The following is a 23,298-nucleotide window of genomic DNA, read 5'->3' as shown; positions in this document are numbered from 1 at the left end:
TGTTTACTTCATTAGTATTCATCAGTCATTATTTTTTTCAGCTGTTATCACTCTAAAAAGCTTAACTATGATTTACTAAATTGTTTTGGTGAAACATTTTTACACTCAAAAAAATTGAGTACATTTTAAAGCTGTGAGATCAATGAAATATACTGTATGAATTGAGTAAATGCAAGTAAAAAGATTAAGTAAATCTGAATTTTAAGTCAATTCTTTACTTAAAAAAAGATTAAGTAAATCTTAAGTAAAAAAGTAATATTCAGAGATTTTATTAAGTTAATAAATTTAAATATTACTGTAATATTTACTAAGCCACAGAATTATTTTTTAGAGTGTACTAACAACCCCACCAGCACCGGTACAACAGTCACACCAGAGACGACCTCAGCTGGTAATGTAGTCTGATGTTTCCTCTGTACTCTAAAAAAGTTTATCTATTATTTTTTTGGTGAAACATTTTTACACTTCGCTCATCAGTAATCACACCACCGGCCTCGTGCCGTTCTCCCGCGCCCCTCAGCCTCGTCCTGCTCGCCACAGTAAACATAATGAATGGCGACTGTAGAACGCAAAAGCCGAATCCCGGACATTTTGGGGGATCTCGAAATCCCGGGCAGACTCGTCACGGAGACTCACGATAAAACGGCATCTTTTAAGTTTCGAGTCAACTAGTAGCCTAGCCTAGTTGTTTAACTGCGCGCTTTTACCGGTAGGCGTGGCTTTGGAGTGGCCTTGTAGGGCAGTGAGCAAGTGCATTCTGGGAGTTGTTGTCTTTCATCCACATGAGCCAAAAATACATTTTCTGGAAGGCTCCAAATTCAAAAATCATTTCACATTTCTACTACATAAATGACCCATTATAAATACACATTCATCTTTCCAGAGGTGAAGTATTCCTTTAATAATATTCATTATCATTAGGAATAAAGTCGTGTGTTTTCTGCAAGGCGTTTCAATCACGCAAAAAGACAGGCGCAACTCTCGTTTAGGTGACAAATTACACCTCTATGTTGTTTTTGCATTAAATAAAATGATTTAAAGCACAGTAATGATTTTAGAGATAAAATAAAACATACACAAAACTGAATTTCACAGAGGAAATGCACCAATTCTGCAACGCTGAGAAGTGAAGAACTGTTCTGGACTGGAGAGAGTTCACACAGCCCGCGCTCACTCAACCGTTGAGTTGTGTCACGTCAGAGGGTGGGGGTGGGGTGCATTGTTTTAAATGAGTAAACTTACTCAATTTCTTAAGAGTGTGTTATATATTAATAGTACTGAATTAAGTAATATTTTTGTTTCTTGAAACAGATCAGTTTAATTCTCCATTCTCAAATATTTTGATTGAAATTTCACAAATATATTAAGTGTATTATAAATAAATAATTGGTTAGTCAAATACTAAATTATTTTATTGAAAAAAAACTTAAATATAACTGTACATTTGAGATAAAATTAACTGTTGGATTTTTTGTCAATTATTTTGGTATGTTTAACTCAAACAATCAAGTAAATGATATTCAGAGATTTTATTAAGTTAATAAAGTTAAATATTACTGTACTATTTACTAAGACACAGAATTATTTTTTTTAGAGATTACTCACACCATCACCAGCACCGGTACAACAGGCACACCAGAGACGACCTCAGCTGGTAATGTAGTCTGAGGTTTCCTCTGTTGCATTGTGTTTTGTCTGAATGTTTGTGGATCTCTAGAAATGAACATGTGTGTGAGTGTGTATCTAGATAAAGATGATCAGAGGTGGACAGAGTGCTCATATCTACATGAGCTCTTTTTAGTGTGTGTTTAAGGGCGTTTTTCCACTGGGTTCGTTTGCTGCGGTCCGAACCCGAGTGCGCTAGTTCCCGGCGCCCCCCGCAGCGTTGGTCTGGTTTCACACTCAATTAGTTGTATCGAACCCAGGTGCGTTTGCAGTGATCTTACGTCATCGCAAACGCACACGGAAAACGCATGGAGAATACAACTCGACTGAGCATAGCTGTAATTTGTCTGTTTTTTTTGGTGCTATTATGCACAACATAGTGAGAGACAACTACGTTTATGTTCATTACATGGTGTAATTCAGCACATATCCAGGGGACGCCGTGTTTCTGCTGCTCGCAGAAGATTTTTCACTGATGCGACAGTTATACGCATGCGCGGGATATAGTATACTTCCTGAACAAGCACGCACCCGAGTCCGTGTTGCTTGCACATTAACGCGAACCGCACCACGGTTCGGGAGCAACCGAGCTCAGACCACCTCCTCCAGGTAGTCTCGGGTTCGGTACTCTAGTGCGCACCCGGGTCCGATGACAGCGTTCACATTTGCGATTTTTCATGCGAACCGTGCCCCGGTCCGCACTAAACTGCCAGTGTGAAAGCGCCCTAATTCATTAGTATTCATCAGTCATATTTTTTTTCAGCTGTTATCACTCTACACTCACCTAAAGGATTATTAGGAACACCTGTTCAATTTCTAATTAATGCAATTATCTAATCAACCAATCACATGGCAGTTGCTTCAATGCATTTAGGGGTGTGGTCCTGGTCAAGACAATCTCCTGAACTCCAAACTGAATGTCAGAATGGGAAAGAAAGGTGATTTAAGCAATTTTGAGCGTGGCATGGTTGTTGGTGCCAGACGGCCCGCTCTGAGTATTTCACATTCTGCTCAGTTACTGGGATTTTCACACACAACCATTTCTAGGGTTTACAAAGAATGGTGTGAAAAGGGAAACACATCCAGTATGCGGCAGTCCTGTGGGCGAAAATGCCTTGTTGATGCTAGAGGTCAGAGGAGAATGGGCCGACTGATTCAAGCTGATAGAAGAGCAACTTTGACTGAAATAACCACTCGTTACAACCGAAGTATGCAGCAAAGCATTTGTGAAGCCACAACATGCACAACCTTGAGGCGGATGGGCTACAACAGCAGAAGACCCCACCGGGTACCACTCATCTCCACTACAAATAGGAAAAAGAGGCTACAATTTGCATGAGCTCACCAAAATTGGACAGTTGAAGACTGGAAAAATGTTGCCTGGTCTGATGAGTCTCGATTTCTGTTGAGACATTCAGATGGTAGAGTCAGAATTTGGCGTAAACAGAATGAGAACATGGATCCATCATGCCTTGTTACCACTGTGCAGACTGGTGGTGGTGGTGTAATGGTGTGGGGGATGTTTTCTTGGCACACTTTAGGCCCCTTAGTGCCAATTGGGCATCGTTTAAATGCCACGGCCTACCTGAGCATTGTTTCTGACCATGTCCATCCCTTTATGACCACCATGTACCCATCCTCTGATGGCTACTTCCAGCAGGATAATGCACCATGTCACAAAGCTCAAATCATTTCAAATTGGTTTCTTGAACATGACAATGAGTTCACTGTACTAAAATGGCCCCCACAGTCACCAGATCTCAACCCAATAGAGCATCTTTGGGATGTGGTGGAACGGGAGCTTCGTGCCCTGGATGTGCATCCCACAAATCTCCATCAACTGCAAGATGCTATCCTATCAATATGGGCCAACATTTCTAAAGAATGCTTTCAGCACCTTGTTGAATCAATGCCATGTAGAATTAAGGCAGTTCTGAAGGCGAAAGGGGGTCAAACACAGTATTAGTATGGTGTTCCTAATAATCCTTTAGGTGAGTGTATAAAGTTTAACCATTACAAAAAACATTTTGGTGAAATATTTTAAAGCTGTGAAATAAATGAAATATACTGTATGAATTGAGTAAATGCAAGTAAAAACAATAAGTAAATCTGAATTTTAAGTCAATTCTTTACTTAAAAAAGTAAATCTTAAGAAAAAAAGTAATATTCAGAGATTTTATTAAGTTAATAAAGTTAAATATTACTGTAATATTTACTAAGCCACATAATTATTTTTTTAGAGAGTACTAACAACCCCACCAGCACCGGTACAACAGTCACACCAGAGACGACCTCAGCTGGTAATGTAGTCTGATGTTTCCTCTGTTGGATTGTGTTTTGTCTGAATGTTTGTGGATCTCTAGAAATGAACATGTGTGTGAGTGTGTTTGTGTATCTAGATAAAGATGATCAGAGGTGGACAGAGTGCTCATATCTACATGAGCTCTTTTTAGTGTGTGTTTAATTCATTGGTATTCATCAGTCATTATTTTTTTCAGCTGTTACTAACAACCCAACCACCGGTACAACAGTCACACCAGAGACGACCTCAGCTGGTAATGTAGTCCGATGTTTCCTCTGTTGGATTGTGTTTTGTCTGAATGTTTGTGGATCTCTAGAATTGAACAGATGTGAGTGTTTAACCCTCTGAGGTCTGAGCTGTTTTCTGGCCCTGGAGGTGTTCTGACATGCTCTGACATGCTCTGATGCTCTGTTACTAGTGACATTTTCATGGCTAAAGTCTGATTACACTGTATTCAGCACAAACTCTGCTACAATAATATATCAGCAGCATGTATGTAAAAGTTTGTAGTTTTGAGATACTGACATTTATGCGTGGTTTGTGAAAATACAAAAAAAAATTCTCACTGAAATAAGGCCATGAAACCCATACTGATTATTTCTTCACAAGACTTTTGAAAATTGTATGACGTAGCCTAGAATATTTGCTCCAAAACTATGTGAAAATCACCCTGACTGCTCATTCAGATAAGACAATATATTGATTTAAAATTTCTAAGACGTGTTTTGTGTGACAAAGCCATATTCGAAGAGGCGTGATCATCTCATTAATATGTAAGCTTTTAACACCTGAGAAAGACAAAGACACTCCCCTAACTGCCCTATTAGGAGCGATCAGGCCCTGTCATTCAGAGCAACCTTGCACAAAGAATGAGGAGATTTAAAAAAGAATGGCTTTTAGATTGTTTGGATTTATTTACAACACAACACAATCCAAAAATACAAATGACAAAAGAGCACATTGAAAACAATGATCCAAAGACAGAGACCTTTGTGCCATTCCTAAAAACATTGTACATACCTTTCATTTCCAAGGTGTTTGATTTTCACTTTACCATGTTCATGTACAGAGACTCATGTGAATGTTGAAGTCAGCAGGACTCAGTTGCATCTGGTCCCTGAAAGAAAAAAAAAAAGAAAAAACTGTGAACATACTGATATCAAGAGAAACTATAGGGCTGCACGATTTTGGGAATAGATTTTGGATTTTTCTGGTTAAAATGTATTTTTAAAATTCACAGAATACACACACACACATACACGTTATCACAACATCTACCAGTTCCACTACTTCAGGTGAATGTGTTGCTGGACTAATATGTGACTTCACGAAGAACACAGCAATTCAACATCTCAGTCTGATTTAACATCTGTTGTTTCAGTTGCTTTACAGCCTGTCACTTCCACAACATCTACTAGCTGTTCTTCTACAGGTGAGGATGATTCTAGACTAAATGTGACCTTTAAAAAAAAAAAAATATATATATTTTCTTCATGAAGAACGAGTATTTCATCATCTGAGTATAATTGAACATGTTTCCATCTGTTATGTTTTCAGTTTCTTTACTGCCGGTCACTTCCACAGGATCGACCAGTTCCACTACTTCAGGTTAATGTGTTGCTGGACTAAGATGTGGCTTTCAAAAAAGATTCTCTTAATAATTGTCTTCATGAAGAACAGCATCTGAATCTGATCTAACATCGGTTTCCATCTGTTATTGTTTTAGTTGCTTTACAGCCCGTCACTTCCACAACATCTACTAGTTCTACTTCTACAGGTAAGGATGATGTTTTACTGGACTGATATTGAAATGCAACCCTACATAATTAATGTCTTCATGAAGAACACAGAATTTAATTTCTGACTTGGCATCTCTTTCCATCTCGTAAATTGTACAGGTCATTTGCTGACAATGTCTTCCACAACATCTATCAGTCCCACTACTGCAGGTGAGCATGTTGCCGGACTGAAATGTAGCTCTCAAAAGTAGCTCCTCCTAACAATTGTCTTCACGGAGAACACAGTAATTCAGCATCTGAGTCTGATTTAGCATCTATTTCATGCAATTGTTTCAGTTACTTTACAACCGGTCACTTCCACAATATCTACTAGTTCTACATCTACAGGTGAGGATGACTCTAGACTGAATATGGCCTTTTAAAAGAAACCCTCATGAAGAACACAGTTCATCATCTGAATTTGATTTAACAGTGTTTCCCATACATTGATTTATTTGTGGTGGCCTTCCACAATATCAACATTGACCACCACAAATAGATTTCAGTACCTCCCATTCATTAAGTAGACTGTGGTGCCTGTGATTGCCCCAGTATAAGGGGCAATCCTTGCCATTAATGCTTGGATAACGCTCCTACCTAACCTTCAATTAAAAATAATGGCTAGTGCGGTGGCTGGGATTTACATAAACCATCTGAGTTTGATTTAACATCTGTTTTCATCTGTTATGTTTTCAGTTTCTTTACTGCCTGTCACTTCCACAACATCTACCAGTTCCACTACTTCAGGTGAATGTGTTGCTGGACTAATATGTGACTTCACGAAGAACACAGCAATTCAACATCTCAGTCTGATTTAACATCTGTTGTTTCAGTTGCTTTACAGCCTGTCACTTCCACAACATCTACTAGTTCTTCTTCTACAGGTGAGGATGATTCTAGACTAAATGTGACCTTTAAAAAAAAAGAAAGAAATTATTTTCTTCATGAAGAACGAGTATTTCATCATCTGAGTATAATTGAACATGTTTCCATCTGTTATGTTTTCAGTTTCTTTACTGCCGGTCACTTCCACAGGATCGACCAGTTCCACTACTTCAGGTTAATGTGTTGCTGGACTAAGATGTGGCTTTCAAAAAAGATTCTCTTAATAATTGTCTTCATGAAGAACAGCATCTGAATCTGATCTAACATCGGTTTCCATCTGTTATTGTTTTAGTTGCTTTACTGCCCGTCACTTCCACAACATCTACTAGTTCTACTTCTACAGGTGAGGATGATGTTTTACTGGACTGATATTGAAATGCAACCCTACATAATTAATGTCTTCATGAAGAACACAGAATTTAATTTCTGACTTGGCATCTCTTTCCATCTCGTAAATTGTACAGGTCATTTGCTGACAATGTCTTCCACAACATCTATCAGTCCCACTACTGCAGGTGAGCATGTTGCCGGACTGAAATGTAGCTCTCAAAAGCATCTCCTCCTAACAATTGTCTTCACAGAGAACACAGTAATTCAGCATCTGAGTCTGATTTAGCATCTATTTCTATTTGCTATTGTTTCAGTTACTTTACAGCCGGTCACTTCCACAATATCTACTAGTTCTACATCTACAGGTGAGGATGACTCTAGACTGAATATGGCCTTTTAAAATAAACCCTTGTGAAGAACACAGTTCATCATCTGAGTTTTATTTAACACAGTGTTTCCCATACATTGATTTATTTGTGGTGGCCTGCCACAATATTAACATTGACCACCACAAAAAGATTTCAGTACCTCCCATTCTTTAAGTAGACTGTGGTGACCCGAAAATAGATTTAAATTTCTCATAATAACATAAAAAGTCTTTAATGTTTAGTTTTGCGCCATTGCTGTTAAACAAACTAAAATCGAAGCACGAAAAGACTGTCCTTATTAAAAGACTGTCTGTTTGCACTGTGCAAAGATAAGTGCGCACTTCGCGCGATCAGCACATGATCAGCTCCGCGGGTTCGATTCTCAATACCGGTTCACAGTAGCTGCGTTTCCATTAGCCTTGAAATTGCACAAATTAATAATGCAAATTGGACATACGACCAGTTGAAACACATAATTTTGCAAAAACTCCCATATATCGCAAAAAAGTTTGAACGCTCACATGAGGTGGTTTTTCAGGCAATTCGAAAAATTTATATTTAGCAAAAATGCTATGGAAACAGTTTTTTTTTTCGCATTTACAGGTGATGTGGCAGTTTTTCACCTAAACAATCATCTTTGGCGTAAGAGATAGTCTGGAATCAAATAATCATTTCAAAAGTAATTTATTTCTTGCAAGAAGGCCCAGTTGCCACACAGAGGTAGACAGTACAGTCTGTGGAACAAGTGCGACCAGGAGAGAGGGGCAGGCCAGTCTTTATGCTGTGTTATTGTTATCTTCCAAGGTTCTTTAAACTCCATAGATGGATAAGACACCACCAGTGATCCTATTATACACTGAACTTTAGTTTAGCTTAACTTGCAGCCTGCAAGTCCTAAATTGGACAGCCCTTTGACCTTAGGGGTCAGGGCTTCAGCCCTCAAAGCTCTCCTCCTCTTCTCCTGCTTCGCAGGCGTTTCACATCAATCATTATATCACATGGTCAGCAGCACACATAGAAGTCAATCTAGTGTATGTTAATGAAAATCAAAGTAAGTAATGAAAATCAAAAATCTCCCATTACACAGGTCACCTGGCATCAGTCTTCACATGATCATTCTTTAAAGAAGGTGTGGTATGTTTAGACAGAAGATGAGACAAAGTTATTTGTTAAACTATGCATTATTCTTTATGAACTATTAATCCGGAAATTCTGAATCCACAGTTCCTCTTTGAAATCGTGTACTATGACCTCACAGAAACACCTCATACATTCCGCTCCCAGTATAAGGGGCAATCCTTGCCATTAATGCTTGGATAACGCTCCTACGTAACCTTCAATTAAAAATAATGGCTAGTGCAGTGGCTTGGATTTACGTAAACCATCTGAGTTTGATTTAACATCTGTTTTCATCTGTTATGTTTTCAGTTTCTTTACTGCCTGTCACTTCCACAACATCTACCAGTTCCACTACTTCAGGTGAATGTGTTGCTGGACTAATATGTGACTTCACGAAGAACACAGCAATTCAACATCTCAGTCTGATTTAACATCTGTTGTTTCAGTTGCTTTACAGCCTGTCACTTCCACAACATCTACTAGTTCTTCTTCTACAGGTGAGGATGATTCTAGACTAAATGTGACCTTTAAAAAAAAGAAAAAAGAAAGAAATTATTTTCTTCATGAAGAACGAGTATTTCATCATCTGAGTATAATTGAACATGTTTCCATCTGTTATGTTTTCAGTTTCTTTACTGCCGGTCACTTCCACAGGATCGACCAGTTCCACTACTTCAGGTTAATGTGTTGCTGGACTAAGATGTGGCTTTCAAAAAAGATTCTCTTAATAATTGTCTTCATGAAGAACAGCATCTGAATCTGATCTAACATCGGTTTCCATCTGTTATTGTTTTAGTTGCTTTACAGCCCGTCACTTCCACAACATCTACTAGTTCTACTTCTACAGGTGAGGATGATGTTTTACTGGACTGATATTGAAATGCAACCCTACATATTAATGTCTTCATGAAGAACACAGAATTTAATTTCTGACTTGGCATCTCTTTCCATCTCGTAAATTGTACAGGTCATTTGCTGACAATGTCTTCCACAACATCTATCAGTCCCACTACTGCAGGTGAGCATGTTGCCGGACTGAAATGTAGCTCTCAAAAGCATCTCCTCCTAACAATTGTCTTCACAGAGAACACAGTAATTCAGCATCTGAGTCTGATTTAGCATCTATTTCTATCTGCTATTGTTTCAGTTACTTTACAGCCGGTCACTTCCACAATATCTACTAGTTCTACATCTACAGGTGAGGATGACTCTAGACTGAATATGGCCTTTTAAAATAAACCCTTGTGAAGAACACAGGTCATCATCTGAGTTTGATTTAACACAGTGTTTCCCATACATTGATTTATTTGTGGTGGCCTTCCACAATATTAACATTGACCACCACAAATAGATTTCAGTACCTCCCATTCATCTACTGTGGTGACCCAAAAATAGATAAAAATTTCTCATAATAACATAAAAAGTCTTTAATGTTGAGTTTTGCGCCATTGCTGTTAAACAAACTAAAATCGAAAGCACGAAAAGACTGTCCTTATTAAAAGACTGTCTGTTTGCGCTGTGCAAAGATAAGTGCGCACTTCGCGCGATCAGCACATGATCAGCTCCGCGGGTTCGATTCTCAATACCGGTTCACAGTAGCTGCGTTTCCATTACCCTTGAAATTGCGCAAATTAATAATGCAAATTGAACATACGACCAATGGGAACACGTAATTTTGCAAAAATTCCCACATATCGCGAAAAAGTTTGAACGCTCACATGAGGTGGTTTTTCAGGCAATTCAAAAAATTTATATTTAGCAAAAATGCTATGGAAACAGTTTTTTTTCGCATTTACAGGTCTCCTGGCATCAGTCTTCACATGATCATTCTTTAAAGAAGGTGTGGTATGTTTAGACAGAAGATGAGACACAGTTATTTGTTAAACTATGCATTATTCTTTATGAACTATTCATCCGGAAATTCTGAATCCACAGTTCCTCTTTGAAATCGTGTACTATGACCTCACAGAAACACCTCATACATTCCGCTCCCAGTAAAAGGGGCAATCCTTGCCATTAATGCTTGGATAACGCTCCTACGTAACCTTCAATTAAAAATAATGGCTAGTGCGGTGGCTTGGATTTACGTAAACCATCTGAGTTTGATTTAACATCTGTTTTCATCTGTTATGTTTTCAGTTTCTTTACTGCCTGTCACTTCCACAACATCTACCAGTTCCACTACTTCAGGTGAATGTGTTGCTGGACTAATATGTGACTTCACGAAGAACACAGCAATTCAACATCTGAGTCTGATTTAACATCTGTTGTTTCAGTTGCTTTACAGCCTGTCACTTCCACAACATCTACTAGTTCTTCTTCTACAGGTGAGGATGATTCTAGACTAAATGTGACCTTTAAAAAAAAGAAAAAAGAAAGAAATTATTTTCTTCATGAAGAACGAGTATTTCATCATCTGAGTATAATTGAACATGTTTCCATCTGTTATGTTTTCAGTTTCTTTACTGCCGGTCACTTCCACAGGATCGACCAGTTCCACTACTTCAGGTTAATGTGTTGCTGGACTAAGATGTGGCTTTCAAAAAAGATTATCTCAATAATTGTCTTCATGAAGAACAGCATCTGAATCTGATCTAACATCGGTTTCCATCTGTTATTGTTTTAGTTGCTTTACAGCCCGTCACTTCCACAACATCTACTAGTTCTACTTCTACAGGTAAGGATGATGTTTTACTGGACTGATATTGAAATGCAACCCTACATAATTAATGTCTTCATGAAGAACACAGAATTTAATTTCTGACTTGGCATCTCTTTCCATCTCGTAAATTGTACAGGTCATTTGCTGACAATGTCTTCCACAACACCTATCAGTCCCACTACTGCAGGTGAGCATGTTGCCGGACTGAAATTTAGCTTTCAACAGAAGCCCTTCTTAATAATTATCTTCATAAAGAACACTGAAATGCAGCATTTGAGTCTGATTTAGCATCTGTTTACATATGTTTTTCTTTCAGTGTCTTTACAGCCCGTCACTTCCACAACATCTACTAGTTCTACATCTACAGGTGAGGATGTTGTACTGGACTGATTTTAAAATGCAACCCTACATAATTAATGTCTTCATGAAGAACAAAGAAGTTCCTTAAAATAGGACTTGGCATCTCTTCCCATATTGTAAATTTGACAGGTCATTTGCTGACAATGTCTTCCACAACATCTATCAGTCCCACTACTGCAGGTGAGCATGTTGCCGGACTGAAATGTAGCTCTCAAAAGCAGCTCCTCCTAACATTTGTCTTCACGGAGAATACCACAACATCACCCAGTCCCACTCAAATGAAAGGGAAGGAATTTAAAAGGAATTTTATTCTGAAAGAAATTTAAAATGATTTCATGAGACTTTTCTCATTCCAGGTCTGATTATCACACTGCAGGACGAATGCAGGGTAAGTTGTTGCAGGGTAAATTTTTGTAACAACAGCTCAATAATGCAAAATAGTGTGTACTGTTCTGTATTATTGTCAGTGTTGTTGTATATAATATGTAGAATAATATTAGAGCAGTTAACTTACATTTTCAATTTTCAGTTTATTTTTAAAGCTCAATTGTGATTTCAGAGTCAGACCACAGGGCGATGTGTAGAAAATCTTCTTGACCGGATAGAGAACATTACAGATGAAGTGCTCCCCTTGACCGTAAGACAAAAATGACAATATAATCTTAAATTATCCTGTAGCAATGCTTTCTTTTGTTTCAACGTTTACAAATAATCCTATTTTTATGATTACTAAAATAGGATGTGAAAACAATTTTTAATATGGTCCTCAACGCATCAGAGAAGGTTTTAGTGTCATCATCTGCTGACCCAAATAAACTGGTGTCAGATGGAAACCGTGTGTTAAAAGCCAGTGAGAAGCTGGTGTCCATGCTGGTGAAGCCGACAGACACATATGCCAATGTCAGCTTTTCTCTTGACACTGTGGGTAAGTGAAAACCAAACTATGAATATACTGTGAAATTACTTAATGTGCTCAAGTCTAGAGGACATTTTGACTTTTTTAGATGGCCTAATTGTTAATACAGATTAATTTACATGTATTTTTTTTAATCAGAGGTACAAATCTTCATCGTTGGACCAAATGCAACCTTAGATAAAATCCCTCGACTTAACACAACAAATTCTTCTGTGGACATTGATCTCATTGGGATTGCCAAGAACAACGATGACAGTATGTGACAGGTTTTAGTTTGATTAAATGAACAAGAAAACTAGAAAGAGACATCACTAACGACAATAAAAAAAGAATGTTGATTTGGTTTATTGCATGTAAGCTTCTGTTTCTGTCTCACAGGATCAGCTGCTGTGGCTTTCATGAGTTATAACACAATGGAGAATCTACTGAAGCCAGACTTCTTCAACACATCAAATGACACGATTAAAACCATGATGTCCACTGTAATCTCAGCTACTCTTCTCAAAACCACCAACACTAAACTCACCAAACCAGTCAACTTCACCCTCAAACACATCAGAGTGAGAGACTGACATGTGTTTTTGTCCAACCTGAGAACTGATGAACATCTGAAAACATGTTCTTTCTTCTTTTTGCAGGAGTTTGACCCCAACAGTTCCCTGTCCTGTGTGTACTGGAACATCAGCGAGTGGATTGTAGATGGTTGTTCTGTTTCAGAGACCAACAGCAACTACACTGTGTGTTCCTGTGTTCATCTGTCCACATTCGCTCTCATCAAGCAAACCAGCCGCCCATCAGAGGTACGAGAACATTTATAGTGAGCATTGAAGAACAGCACAGATTTGGCACTCATGTACTCTGACATGTTTTCTCAGAGCGACTCACTGCTGGACCTGTTGAATTTGGTGTGTGTGATCGTGGGGCTGGTGTTCTTCAGTTTGGCCCTGTTGACCTTTGTCCTTTGTCAGTGGAGTCCTAGAGTAAATAATGTGGCTCGAATCAACATCTGTGTGAGTCTGCTGTTGGCTCACCTTCTGTTCCTGCTCACACAACAGTTCCTGAGCCTCATACGCCCTCATCAGGTGAGAATGATGAAAGAGCCCTACAGCTCAGCACAGTCTCACTGAGAATCATCCTAACCGTCTCTCATGATCTCCAGGTGTTGTGTGCCGTGATATCAGGTGTGCTGCACTTCCTCTTTCTCTCCGGCTTTGTGTGGATGTTCATTGAAGCTGTGCTGCTCTTCATCTGTGTGAAGAACCTATCACAGATCAGCTCCAAAAAGAGGGAGGTGCTTAGAAGTGGATTCCTGTGTGTGATTGGATATACGGTTCCTCTGGTTGTGGTGGCCGTGTCTGCTGGGGTGAATCCTAAAGGCTACGGAAGTGAAATGTGAGTTTAATTTGAGAGTGACTCATTGCTCAAAATCTTCATCCATGCATGTTTGTTCATTGATTATTTGACTATATTTTCCTCCAAACAGGTGCTGGATTAAAATCGATGAAGGTTTCATCTGGAGTTTTCTGGGACCGGTTTGCATGATTCTATCAGTAAACACATTTCTCGTTTAATTTTGCTCATGACTTTGTATTAAATGGAAAACAATTGTATTAATTACATTTTTAATTTTTTTTACTTTGCAGTCAAACACAATTCTTTTCATCAAGATCATCATCGATCTGAACTCAACTCTCAAAAAACTGAACGCTGAAGTTTCACAGATGAAACAAACCAAGTAACAAACATGATTGAATTGCTCTATTAAAAAAAAGAACATTTAGTCAAGTAAGACACATTACGTCTCTTTTTTCTTTTTCTCTGCAGGATTATGGTATTTAAAACACTGGCTCAGTTTGTGGTTCTTGGTTGCTCCTGGATTCTGGGTTTTTTCACTAAGGGCAGGAAGGAGCTGGAGATCATCTTCGTGATCTTGAACTCCCAGCAGGGAACCTTCATCTTCCTGATCTATTGTGTCCTCAATAATGAGGTCAGACATTTTCCATCCTACTAAGTAAACCATTTCAGTGTTTCCAGAGACAGTATAAGGAAGAAACTACGGTGACGCATTGCTGCCACATACATATTATTTTTCCAATAATATTTCCAATAATATTATTTGTCGTAATAACGAGATGTTATGCCATTAAAACAACCTATTTTCTCGTAATAACGAGATGTTATGTCTTTAAAATGACATATTTTTCTCGTAATAACGAGATGTTATGAAATGTTCTTGGCCTTATAAGGACATGTGTAGTCATGTACAAAATATGCCTTTATCCACATAAAATGTATTGCCTATCATGTCTTTATCATGCGTCCAAAAAGCTGAAGTAATTGCAGCCCCAATGGAAATTCATGTTAAAAGATCAAATTCTGTACACACCTTATTAATAAAGCATGTGTAGCCTACAGATTAGCAGATGAACCCAGATTACGAAAATTGTGTTTAATTGCACATTAGGCTAAGCATTTTCCTCCCATAGAAAACCCTTATAATAAAGAAAAAGCTCAATGTGGCTTAATAGGCTACTTCAGTGATAAAGATCAAATGCTGTACACACCTTATTAATAAACCATACTATCCTACAGAAAAGCAGATGAGCCCAGAATATGAACGCAACGCATTTAATTACACGTTATGCGTTTTCCTCCCATAGAAACCCTTTATTATAAAGAAAATAAAGGTGGCTCTTAACGTGTCTTTCTATGGGAGGATGGCATTGCGGTGCACAACAAATCCTTTAAATGGTTTTCTATGCAAAACAGAAATGAAAAATATAAGTAGACAATAAAATAAACAAATTATTGTGGCATTAATTAGCCCACAAACCATATTTATTTTAAAGCCTAAACTAATTTCTTTAAAGAAAAACACCAGCGTTGGGCGTTTATCTGTATAGGCTAGTGTTGTGTTTGAGCCGCCCTTTTCAAACTGGCGCAAGAAAATCCAACAGAATTTGATTTGTTAAACATGAACAAATCCGTCTGGCATGGCCGCTCGCTCTAACGTTAACCTAGATAAATGTTAGCTATTATTAAGCGCATATCCAAGTGTTTGTGAAGAGTGTGGAGCGCGCACTGCATGACATGGAGGCACCGGTGCCATCACTCACATTTTCCTATCAACAGTGGAAACAACTTAAAATACTCAATTTCTGGTCATACAGAAAAGAATAATACATCAGTCGCAACTACTTTTATTTGTGTAAACTCACAACAACAAGAAAACGTTGTGCTTTTGTAAAATAAAACGAACAGGGCGCGCTTTCATGATCTCTGTGAATTGGAGCGCGTCTCAAAAATGAACTGAATAACTGCGTATAGACAAGCCTCACAGACATGAAAAATATAGCTATCTATACAGTATAAAGTTTATAAAAAAAGTTTATAAAAAATCCAATCGAAAGCAAATGCGTACGGTACCATCTGATAATGTAATCCTGTCCATATGAAAGGTGCATCTACTTTACAGCGGAGATGAATGGAGATATGTTTGCAGCCTACACTGATTTAGAAAACACTAGTTTATTAATAAACATTTAAAATGTTTCGTTATTTTTGCAGACACATTTATTATCATTAGTCTACTTTTGCCGGCGCTTTGCGGCAAGTTTTATGCATGCGCTTGAGCGCGGAATATAGGCTATAGCCTACATGCACCCAGGATTGAATATAAACGTGCGATTAGTCCTAATTGCTTAAATGAATGACTACTAGTCTAGAAAAATCTTTATGGCAACTCTAATCAATAGCCTACATTTAATATTTGACATTATTTAATTAGTATCCAGCTCTTTACATTAAATTAGTTGAGTTAGCATAATTAATTAACTAATAAAATAATAAAATAAAGTTTAAATTAAGATACTAACCATATATTTCTATATAGCATTGCTTATTCCACCACACAAAGGACTGTTATAAGGTAACAATCTGTTATAGACTACATGTGAAGATTGTAGGCTGTATCTTGAAGATTTTTGTATTGTATTGTATCTTCTGTTATAAAGACGAAGATTGACATTTCGTTAATTAAAAAAAGGAAAAAAGAACACAATGTTGTAAAAAAAATAGACAACTTAGTAAAAAAGTTTTATTAAGTTCTGTTAGACTTAGTAAACTTAGTAAAGTTCTGTTAGATGTGTTTCGACTACTTTTTGTTTAATTATATCTCTAGGTAATGAAGATATAGCCTATTAACAAATATAAATCTTATGTATAATATATTATATATTAAAATAAAACGTATATGTCACGGGTGACAAAAACGCTCAGCGAGCGGAACCCTTTGATGAGTCACGAGTTTCCTGAGGGAATGATTTGTGTGCAACACATCCCACTCCGGTTCCGGGTGTGGCAGGAATATTGCCCGGCCTGATTAGCGCTAATATATGGCAGGTGCGGGAGAGAGAGAAGTGGCGTTCGCATAGGCTTCCTGTTTGACAAGCAATGGATAAAAAGGGCCGCTCAGAGAAGCAAAGGGAAGAGGTTCGGGAGGAGAGGTTCGGGAGGAGAGGTTCGGGAGGAGAGGTTCGCGCAGAGAGGTTCGCGCAGAGAGGTTCGCGCAGTTGTGTTCTGTGGAGTAGTTCTGGGCACACGCTGTTCGGGGAAAAAGGTCTCCTGTTGAAGTCTCGTTGGAGTGATACAGCCGCCCATTGAAGCCTGCTGGATCAGAGTTCGTCCGTGGGAATCTGCTGGACTGGTTTATCGATTGGATCTGCGCTGTGAAGGGAGAGAGAGTTAAGTGAATTGATTTCATCTTATGAACATTTGAAAAGCTTGAAGAGGACGTAGTGAATGTAAATCTGACTGTTGGGGAAGTTATGCGTTTCAGAATGTGCTGAAGAGGAATGGAGTGTTGAATATCCCCTCACGAGAGTTTAACGAAGGGATTGAGGCCTCGGATCAGCCTTAATGTGTGAGTGAATTGCAGTGCTTTTGTCTTATTGATACACATTGACTCATTGCTGTGGATTTGAAGTGAACACGAGTGCGGTGTGCTTTTGCTGAGAAGCGGCCCCAACCCCTGCTTACACGTTTGTGAAAAGTTATTGTACCTGCTCTCGATTAGAATCCCAGAGTGTTACAGCTGTGCTGGTGAAGTATCTTGTATTATCCTCTCTCGGGCCGTTGAGCTCTGAGTATTACAATGCCTCACTGAAACCTCCTCTTCATTCACTCTCTCTGTTTGTGAGCTCTAGAAAAGTATTCTGTACTGAGAAGAACCCTTACCTGTCTTCTCACCGTCTGAGTCTTGAAGAATGCAGCATTGCTGGTAGGCCTGTCGCGATAATTAAATAACCGTCTGATCGCGATTATTTGATCTAACCGCGATTGTTTCAGACAACCGCGATTATTGCGCTCTTTTATAGACCTACGGCACAAGGGGGAGTCATGAACCAAAATAAATAGACAAGCAGTCAAGCACTAATTACGTTTTCTAGCAATATATTCAAAGTCATCTGAAGCCATTCCATAGCTTAATGTGAGGGACAGTAGTATATTTACATTGTTAAATTAAAGTTCACAAACTCGTCTGCAGCTGTCAATCATTCCGTTCAGCATTCAAACTCTGCAGCTGTCAATCATTCCGTTCAGCATTCAAACAGCGCGCGTCGTCCGGTTACGACAGGATACACGGTAAAACTTTCTCCAATGTGACATTGACGTTATAATGCTTGATCTGTAGATAAAGGGCTGTGGATTTGCATAAAATGACTTTATTTTGCTGGAGTTTTTTGCTGTTTCTAAATGACTCGCTCGCTGCGTGTGCCTACACAGCACAAGGACTATGAATTGGCATCAGACGCACAATAACTGGAGTTTAAAACTGTGAAGAAACAAATGATCAATAAACTGTTGGACTGATATACACTAGGATTTGTGCCCTCGACATTTCTTCGCTTTGTGCCGTGAACTTTTAAATGCGCACTTGTGCATCGCTGCGACTCCATGTTGCATTAAGCACATCATTCTGCACCCGAGATGCGCATACGCGCTTTGTTCCGCTCTGTTTTGTAGCGTATCATATTTTCATGGTTTGTGCACATTTGTTTTTATTAACATGTTTAGATTTTATTAAATTACTGTGCAGATGTTTTCAAAAATTACTTTTTGCTGCTGATTTATACACTCACTAAGTTTAATAAACAAATTGTCATAGCTATTGAATATAGCCTATTTATTTAATATTTAAAGGTGTTAACTGTAAACTTACACTGCAAAATGATAACTTACAAAGGATTAAATTCATCACAATTATTTAATGAATGAAGCACAAAGCCCTAAAACAGACAATTAATCAGCATAATTGCCAAAGCCCTAACACAGACAATTAATCGTCAAAGCCCTAAAACTGACAATTAATCGGCATAACCGCAATTATTTTTTAGACAATTAATCGTCAGCCAAATTTCATAATCGTGACAGGCCTAATTGCTGGTGAAGTAAGCTTTTAAACCACTGTCTCACTATCGTGCATTGACGAAAAGTATTCTGCACTGAGAAGAACCCTTACCTGTTTACTCGCCGTCTGAGTTCTGAAGAATGCAGCATCGCTGGTGAGGTAAGCTTTTAAACCACTGTCTCACTATTGTGCACTGACGAAAGTATTCTGTACTGAGAAGAACCCTTACCTGCCTACTCACCGTCCGAGTCTTGAAGAATGCAGCATCGCTGGTGAAGTAAGCTTTTAAACCACTGTCTCACTATTGTGCACTGACGAAAGTATTCTGTACTGAGAAGAACCCTTACCTGCCTACTCACCGTCCGAGTCTTGAAGAATGCAGCATCGCTGGTGAAGTAAGCTTTCGAGTTATTGTCCCACTACTGTGCACCGACGACAGTATCCTGTACCGAGAAGGATTCTTACCTTTCTACTTACCGTCTGAGTCTGGAAGTATGCAGCATCGCTGGTGAAGTAAGCACTTGAATCATTGTCCCACTACTGTGCATTGACGAAAGTACTGTGTACTGAGAAGAACCCTTACCTGTCTACTCACCGTCTGAGTCCTGAAGAATGCAGCATCGCTGGTGAAGTAAGCTCTTGAATCATTGTCCCACTACTGTGCATTGACGAAAGTGTCCTGTATTGAGAAGAATCCTTACCTTCCTACTCATCGGCCGAGTCCTGAAGCAAGCCGTATCATTGGCGAAGTCGCCGTCAGGGCGAAGCTGCGACGTACGATCAGTACCTACCCGTAGCTGAAGAAGACCTAGAAGACACGGAAGTCTATCACGCTTGTGCTCATTGATAAATTGTGTTCAATAAAGATTGTTATTCCTTTGAAATTATCTCTTGTCTGCGTTGTCCATCTGTTGCGGACCTGTGGTGTTGGCTCCCTGCGGTGGTGTCGAAAGTCCGGGGTGGCTGGTCATCCGAGTACGCCCCGGCTCGCACCGGTGACATATAGACCTATATAAAATATATTTTAAAAAAGGGCCTCATTGATTAATTTTGCCTGGGGCCCCCATTCAGTGTAGGTTCGCCTTTAGTTCAGTGTAGTGTGTGTGTGTATATATATATATATATATATATATATATATATATATATATATATATATATATATATATATATATATGGTATATTACATGGCTTGGTTGAATTCCAGTGTAGAATACGGTGTGTTATTTCTTGATAACAGACCGCTGCGAACTATAACACACCGTTGCTATGAAAAACAGAGCTTTGCTATGGACGCGGAACAGACTATTTTCTTTAGCGGAAGCAATACAATCGTTTTTAAATCAATAAACTCCTTTTTAAATCAATATTTTGTGTCAAATTATTTATTTTGTAGGTAGCCATGTAATAAGCGGGTAATGTATCGCGAGGCGGTTGTTATAGTGAATAACAACCCCTTCAGGCTGATTCAAGCTCCGCTTCGCGTCGGGGTCCCGTTCAGCCTGTTGGGGTTGTTATTCGCTATAACAACCGCCTCGCTATACATTATCCCTTACATAGTGAAGTGTATAGTGTAGGTTCAGTGTAGGTTCGCCTCTGATTGGGGGCTGCTACTAGCCTGGCAAGCCAGACCTACATCAAGATGTTTGGTCTGGCAACTCACCATAGACGCGGCTCAATCCGAGGGGCGGGATAAACGGCTGTCTTTCAAATTCCCTCTGCACGCAATAGGACAGCGCTTCAACCAACCAGAGCGTTTTCCCAACAGCGGAGCCTCTGAGCGGAGCTAGTTGATAGATTAAATTTTTGCCATATCTGGCCGGCAAAACTACGAACACATCTTCCTTTTTTAAGAATGACTTAAGTGCCGTTCTATGCTCTTTTCTCAAAGAAAAACCTAACTCCAAGTCCTCCAGAGTCGCGGACAAAGCCGATTTGAAAGACTGTTCTCCAGCAGCAGCCATTCTTTGTTTTCAAGTGGCAGGTAACCGTCGCAACTCTGTCATCATTATGTTAAGCCTGCCCCGCCTACTCTATACATGATGCGATTGGCCTGACCCAATTTAGGTTTTTGCAGCTCGAAAGTCAATGGAGAGTTGCTAGACTGCCCTGGCTGCAAAATACATTTTGCTGCCGCTAGGGTGCGTCTAGATTTCTAGGCTAGGCTGCTACTATTTGCTTCAGCTTTTTGAACGTAGAAGTGTGATAAAGACATGATAGGCTATCAATTTTATGTGGATAAAGGCATATTTTGTACATGACTACACATGTCCTTATAAGGCCAAGAAAATATGTTGTTAAGGACATAGCATCTCGTTATTACGAGAAAAATATGTCGTTTTAACGAGATAACATCTCATTATTACGACATATTATGTCGTTTTAACGACATAACATCTCGTTATTACGACATAAGATCTCGTTATTACGAGAAAATATGTCGTTTTAACAACATAAGATCTCGTTATTACGACATAATTGAGTGGAAAAACTAATATGTATGTGGCAGCAATGCGTCACCGTAAGAAACGCATCTAAAAATGCAAATCTAGTCTCTTTTCTTACCTGTTTAATATAAACAAACTCCATTACAGTTCATGAGTTTCAGCTCATCTTGTGTCATTCTTGTCCAGGTTAGACAGCAGTACATGAAGTTCTTCAGATGTCTTTGGAGTGGATGCAAACAACACTGAGGACTATAGCTAAACTTAAATATTTGTAAATGTTGGCAAAAAACTTTTTGTGTGTGCATGGTAAAGGGAAATAACAAATTGATTTAAATTGTATGGAATCAGTTATTTATTATATTATGTTATCAGTTATGTTATAAATTATATTTTTGTTTGTCAAGCTCAGAAAGCTGACTGTTTCTTCTGTAAGGACACATTTTAGAGTATATAATTAAAAAAATTCATACACCTCATACAAAATATGTATTTTCAGGGTGGAGGACCACAGGTTTTATGGGTATTGTGATATACATTTAAAAATATACTATAAAAGTAACTCAATGAACAGCTAATGTCTCATTCAAAATTAATATTTATTTTCATTTGGCTTAAATTGTGTATTAAAACACAAATGACTAGAATGCATTTTGCTTTTGTTCAGGTGTCAATCAGGGTTTCCTGTATTATTTGAATGAAATTGTCTTACAAAATATCTCTAATTGCATTTTAAACTTTTTTTTTTCTTTTTTTTTTTATGTTCCACAACAATGTTCCATAATAGACTGACTTTGGTTTGAGAAGAATATTCTACACAGTAAAAAAAAATCCTGAAAATTAACGGTAAAATACTGGCAAAATGAAAGACTTTAAAAAAAATATTTAAAGACTATTCTTTGAGTTTTTTTCTTTGTGCGCAGCCACACAATGTTACAGAACACTGGACCAATAGAAGTGATTTTTTTGCAGCATTTTCCCCCCTTCTTTTGGTTTTTATTTTTTAAATGGACCTGCCAGCTGTCCAGCTGTCATTGCTAGAGCTAGAGCAAGGAGACCGATCACTGTAAGAGCATACCTGAGACTTTCTATAGCGCATCTCCACAAATGCGTTTGTGGAGTGTGTGCTGCTGAGTAATGGATCTGAACAACTTTTAAGAAATCTTTTGGATCGCATTGAAAATTCTACAAATATTATTCTGTACAAGAACAGTGCTGCTATAATCAATAAAGTCAGCCTAACTCAGAAAATAGGCTCTAAATAAGTTGGGATTCAGGTCAATAAATTATTAGGTTAAAACATAACCAACATTATCAGTTCACCTTTTCACTTTGTTCGTCTGGCTGTTATAACTCAGTTACAGCAGCCAAAAATCTACAGTTAAAAATGTAAGGGTCTAGAGCCCAACTAAACGAAACACTGATCACCAAAACTTAACATTTGTGATTTTCTTCTTCAGTGATTCTGCTTGTTAACATCAGGTGTCTTCAATAATGCTCAATCATCACTCAATTAATCACTTAATTATCTCGTTAACTTCAACACTGCTTTTGGCACTGACCAAAAGTGATAATTTGTTATTAAAAGATGATTTTGACCCTTTTTTGCCACAGATCAGACATTATGATTTTTTGTAATACATTGCTAGAATTTTTTTTTTTTTTTTTTTTTTAAACAAACAGACATCAGGAACCAGCATATACATCTCAACAATGGTGACATGTCTTTCTTTGCTACACATTGTGTGTTTTGGTAAAAACTGTTATAAAGACCATAAACTCACATAACAAATTCAGTCAAACTGCCCAACTAAAGCAAACCCCGATCACCATAATGATGACCAAATATTTTCAATACAACATCACCATCTAAACTTCTGTTGATTCTCAATAAGAACTTATGTAGATGAATGACAGAAATAAAATCAGTCTGGTTAGTAATAAGTGAAGCTGGTAATGCTGTTTGTGGAGTTGTTTAATCCTCCTCTGATGAAATCAACTGTAGATAAAAGAAGACATTAAATCGTTCAAGATCTCAGCAAAGGTTGTGGCTGGAAGTTAA

General features: G+C 38.3%; 2 protein-coding genes across 2 annotated transcripts in view; one reads left to right on the top strand and one right to left on the bottom strand.

The window, feature by feature from the left end:
• The window catches only part of LOC309493637 (uncharacterized protein), a 186,651-nt gene extending 163,919 nt beyond the window's left edge, over positions 1-22,732 (top strand). The window contains exons 21-60 of the mRNA XM_082162791.1: positions 332-391; positions 1,595-1,654; positions 3,906-3,965; positions 4,164-4,220; positions 5,349-5,399; positions 5,525-5,575; positions 5,694-5,744; positions 5,866-5,916; positions 6,043-6,093; positions 6,442-6,492; positions 6,579-6,629; positions 6,754-6,804; positions 6,923-6,973; positions 7,095-7,145; positions 7,275-7,325; positions 8,757-8,807; positions 8,894-8,944; positions 9,075-9,125; positions 9,244-9,294; positions 9,415-9,465; positions 9,595-9,645; positions 10,587-10,637; positions 10,724-10,774; positions 10,905-10,955; positions 11,074-11,124; positions 11,246-11,296; positions 11,426-11,476; positions 11,599-11,649; positions 11,826-11,857; positions 12,029-12,106; positions 12,208-12,394; positions 12,524-12,640; positions 12,764-12,945; positions 13,024-13,185; positions 13,261-13,467; positions 13,545-13,777; positions 13,869-13,935; positions 14,029-14,120; positions 14,210-14,372; positions 21,426-22,732. Coding sequence (XP_082018917.1) covers positions 332-391; positions 1,595-1,654; positions 3,906-3,965; positions 4,164-4,220; positions 5,349-5,399; positions 5,525-5,575; positions 5,694-5,744; positions 5,866-5,916; positions 6,043-6,093; positions 6,442-6,492; positions 6,579-6,629; positions 6,754-6,804; positions 6,923-6,973; positions 7,095-7,145; positions 7,275-7,325; positions 8,757-8,807; positions 8,894-8,944; positions 9,075-9,125; positions 9,244-9,294; positions 9,415-9,465; positions 9,595-9,645; positions 10,587-10,637; positions 10,724-10,774; positions 10,905-10,955; positions 11,074-11,124; positions 11,246-11,296; positions 11,426-11,476; positions 11,599-11,649; positions 11,826-11,857; positions 12,029-12,106; positions 12,208-12,394; positions 12,524-12,640; positions 12,764-12,945; positions 13,024-13,185; positions 13,261-13,467; positions 13,545-13,777; positions 13,869-13,935; positions 14,029-14,120; positions 14,210-14,372; positions 21,426-21,485 — 3,041 coding nt within the window. The 3' untranslated portion in view covers positions 21,486-22,732. The remainder of the gene's footprint in view (positions 1-331; positions 392-1,594; positions 1,655-3,905; positions 3,966-4,163; positions 4,221-5,348; positions 5,400-5,524; positions 5,576-5,693; positions 5,745-5,865; positions 5,917-6,042; positions 6,094-6,441; positions 6,493-6,578; positions 6,630-6,753; positions 6,805-6,922; positions 6,974-7,094; positions 7,146-7,274; positions 7,326-8,756; positions 8,808-8,893; positions 8,945-9,074; positions 9,126-9,243; positions 9,295-9,414; positions 9,466-9,594; positions 9,646-10,586; positions 10,638-10,723; positions 10,775-10,904; positions 10,956-11,073; positions 11,125-11,245; positions 11,297-11,425; positions 11,477-11,598; positions 11,650-11,825; positions 11,858-12,028; positions 12,107-12,207; positions 12,395-12,523; positions 12,641-12,763; positions 12,946-13,023; positions 13,186-13,260; positions 13,468-13,544; positions 13,778-13,868; positions 13,936-14,028; positions 14,121-14,209; positions 14,373-21,425) is intronic.
• Positions 1-23,298, bottom strand: part of LOC309493775 (uncharacterized protein) — a 111,553-nt gene that overhangs the window by 62,024 nt on the left and 26,231 nt on the right. The gene's annotated exons all lie outside the window — the stretch shown is intronic.

The sequence above is a fragment of the Leuciscus leuciscus genome (genome assembly GCF_965113295.1).
Source record: "Leuciscus leuciscus genome assembly, chromosome: 3".
Classification (NCBI taxonomy): domain Eukaryota; kingdom Metazoa; phylum Chordata; class Actinopteri; order Cypriniformes; family Leuciscidae; genus Leuciscus; species Leuciscus leuciscus.
The sequence above is the reverse complement of the archived record's forward strand: the minus strand, read 5'-3'. Positions and strand labels throughout refer to the sequence as shown.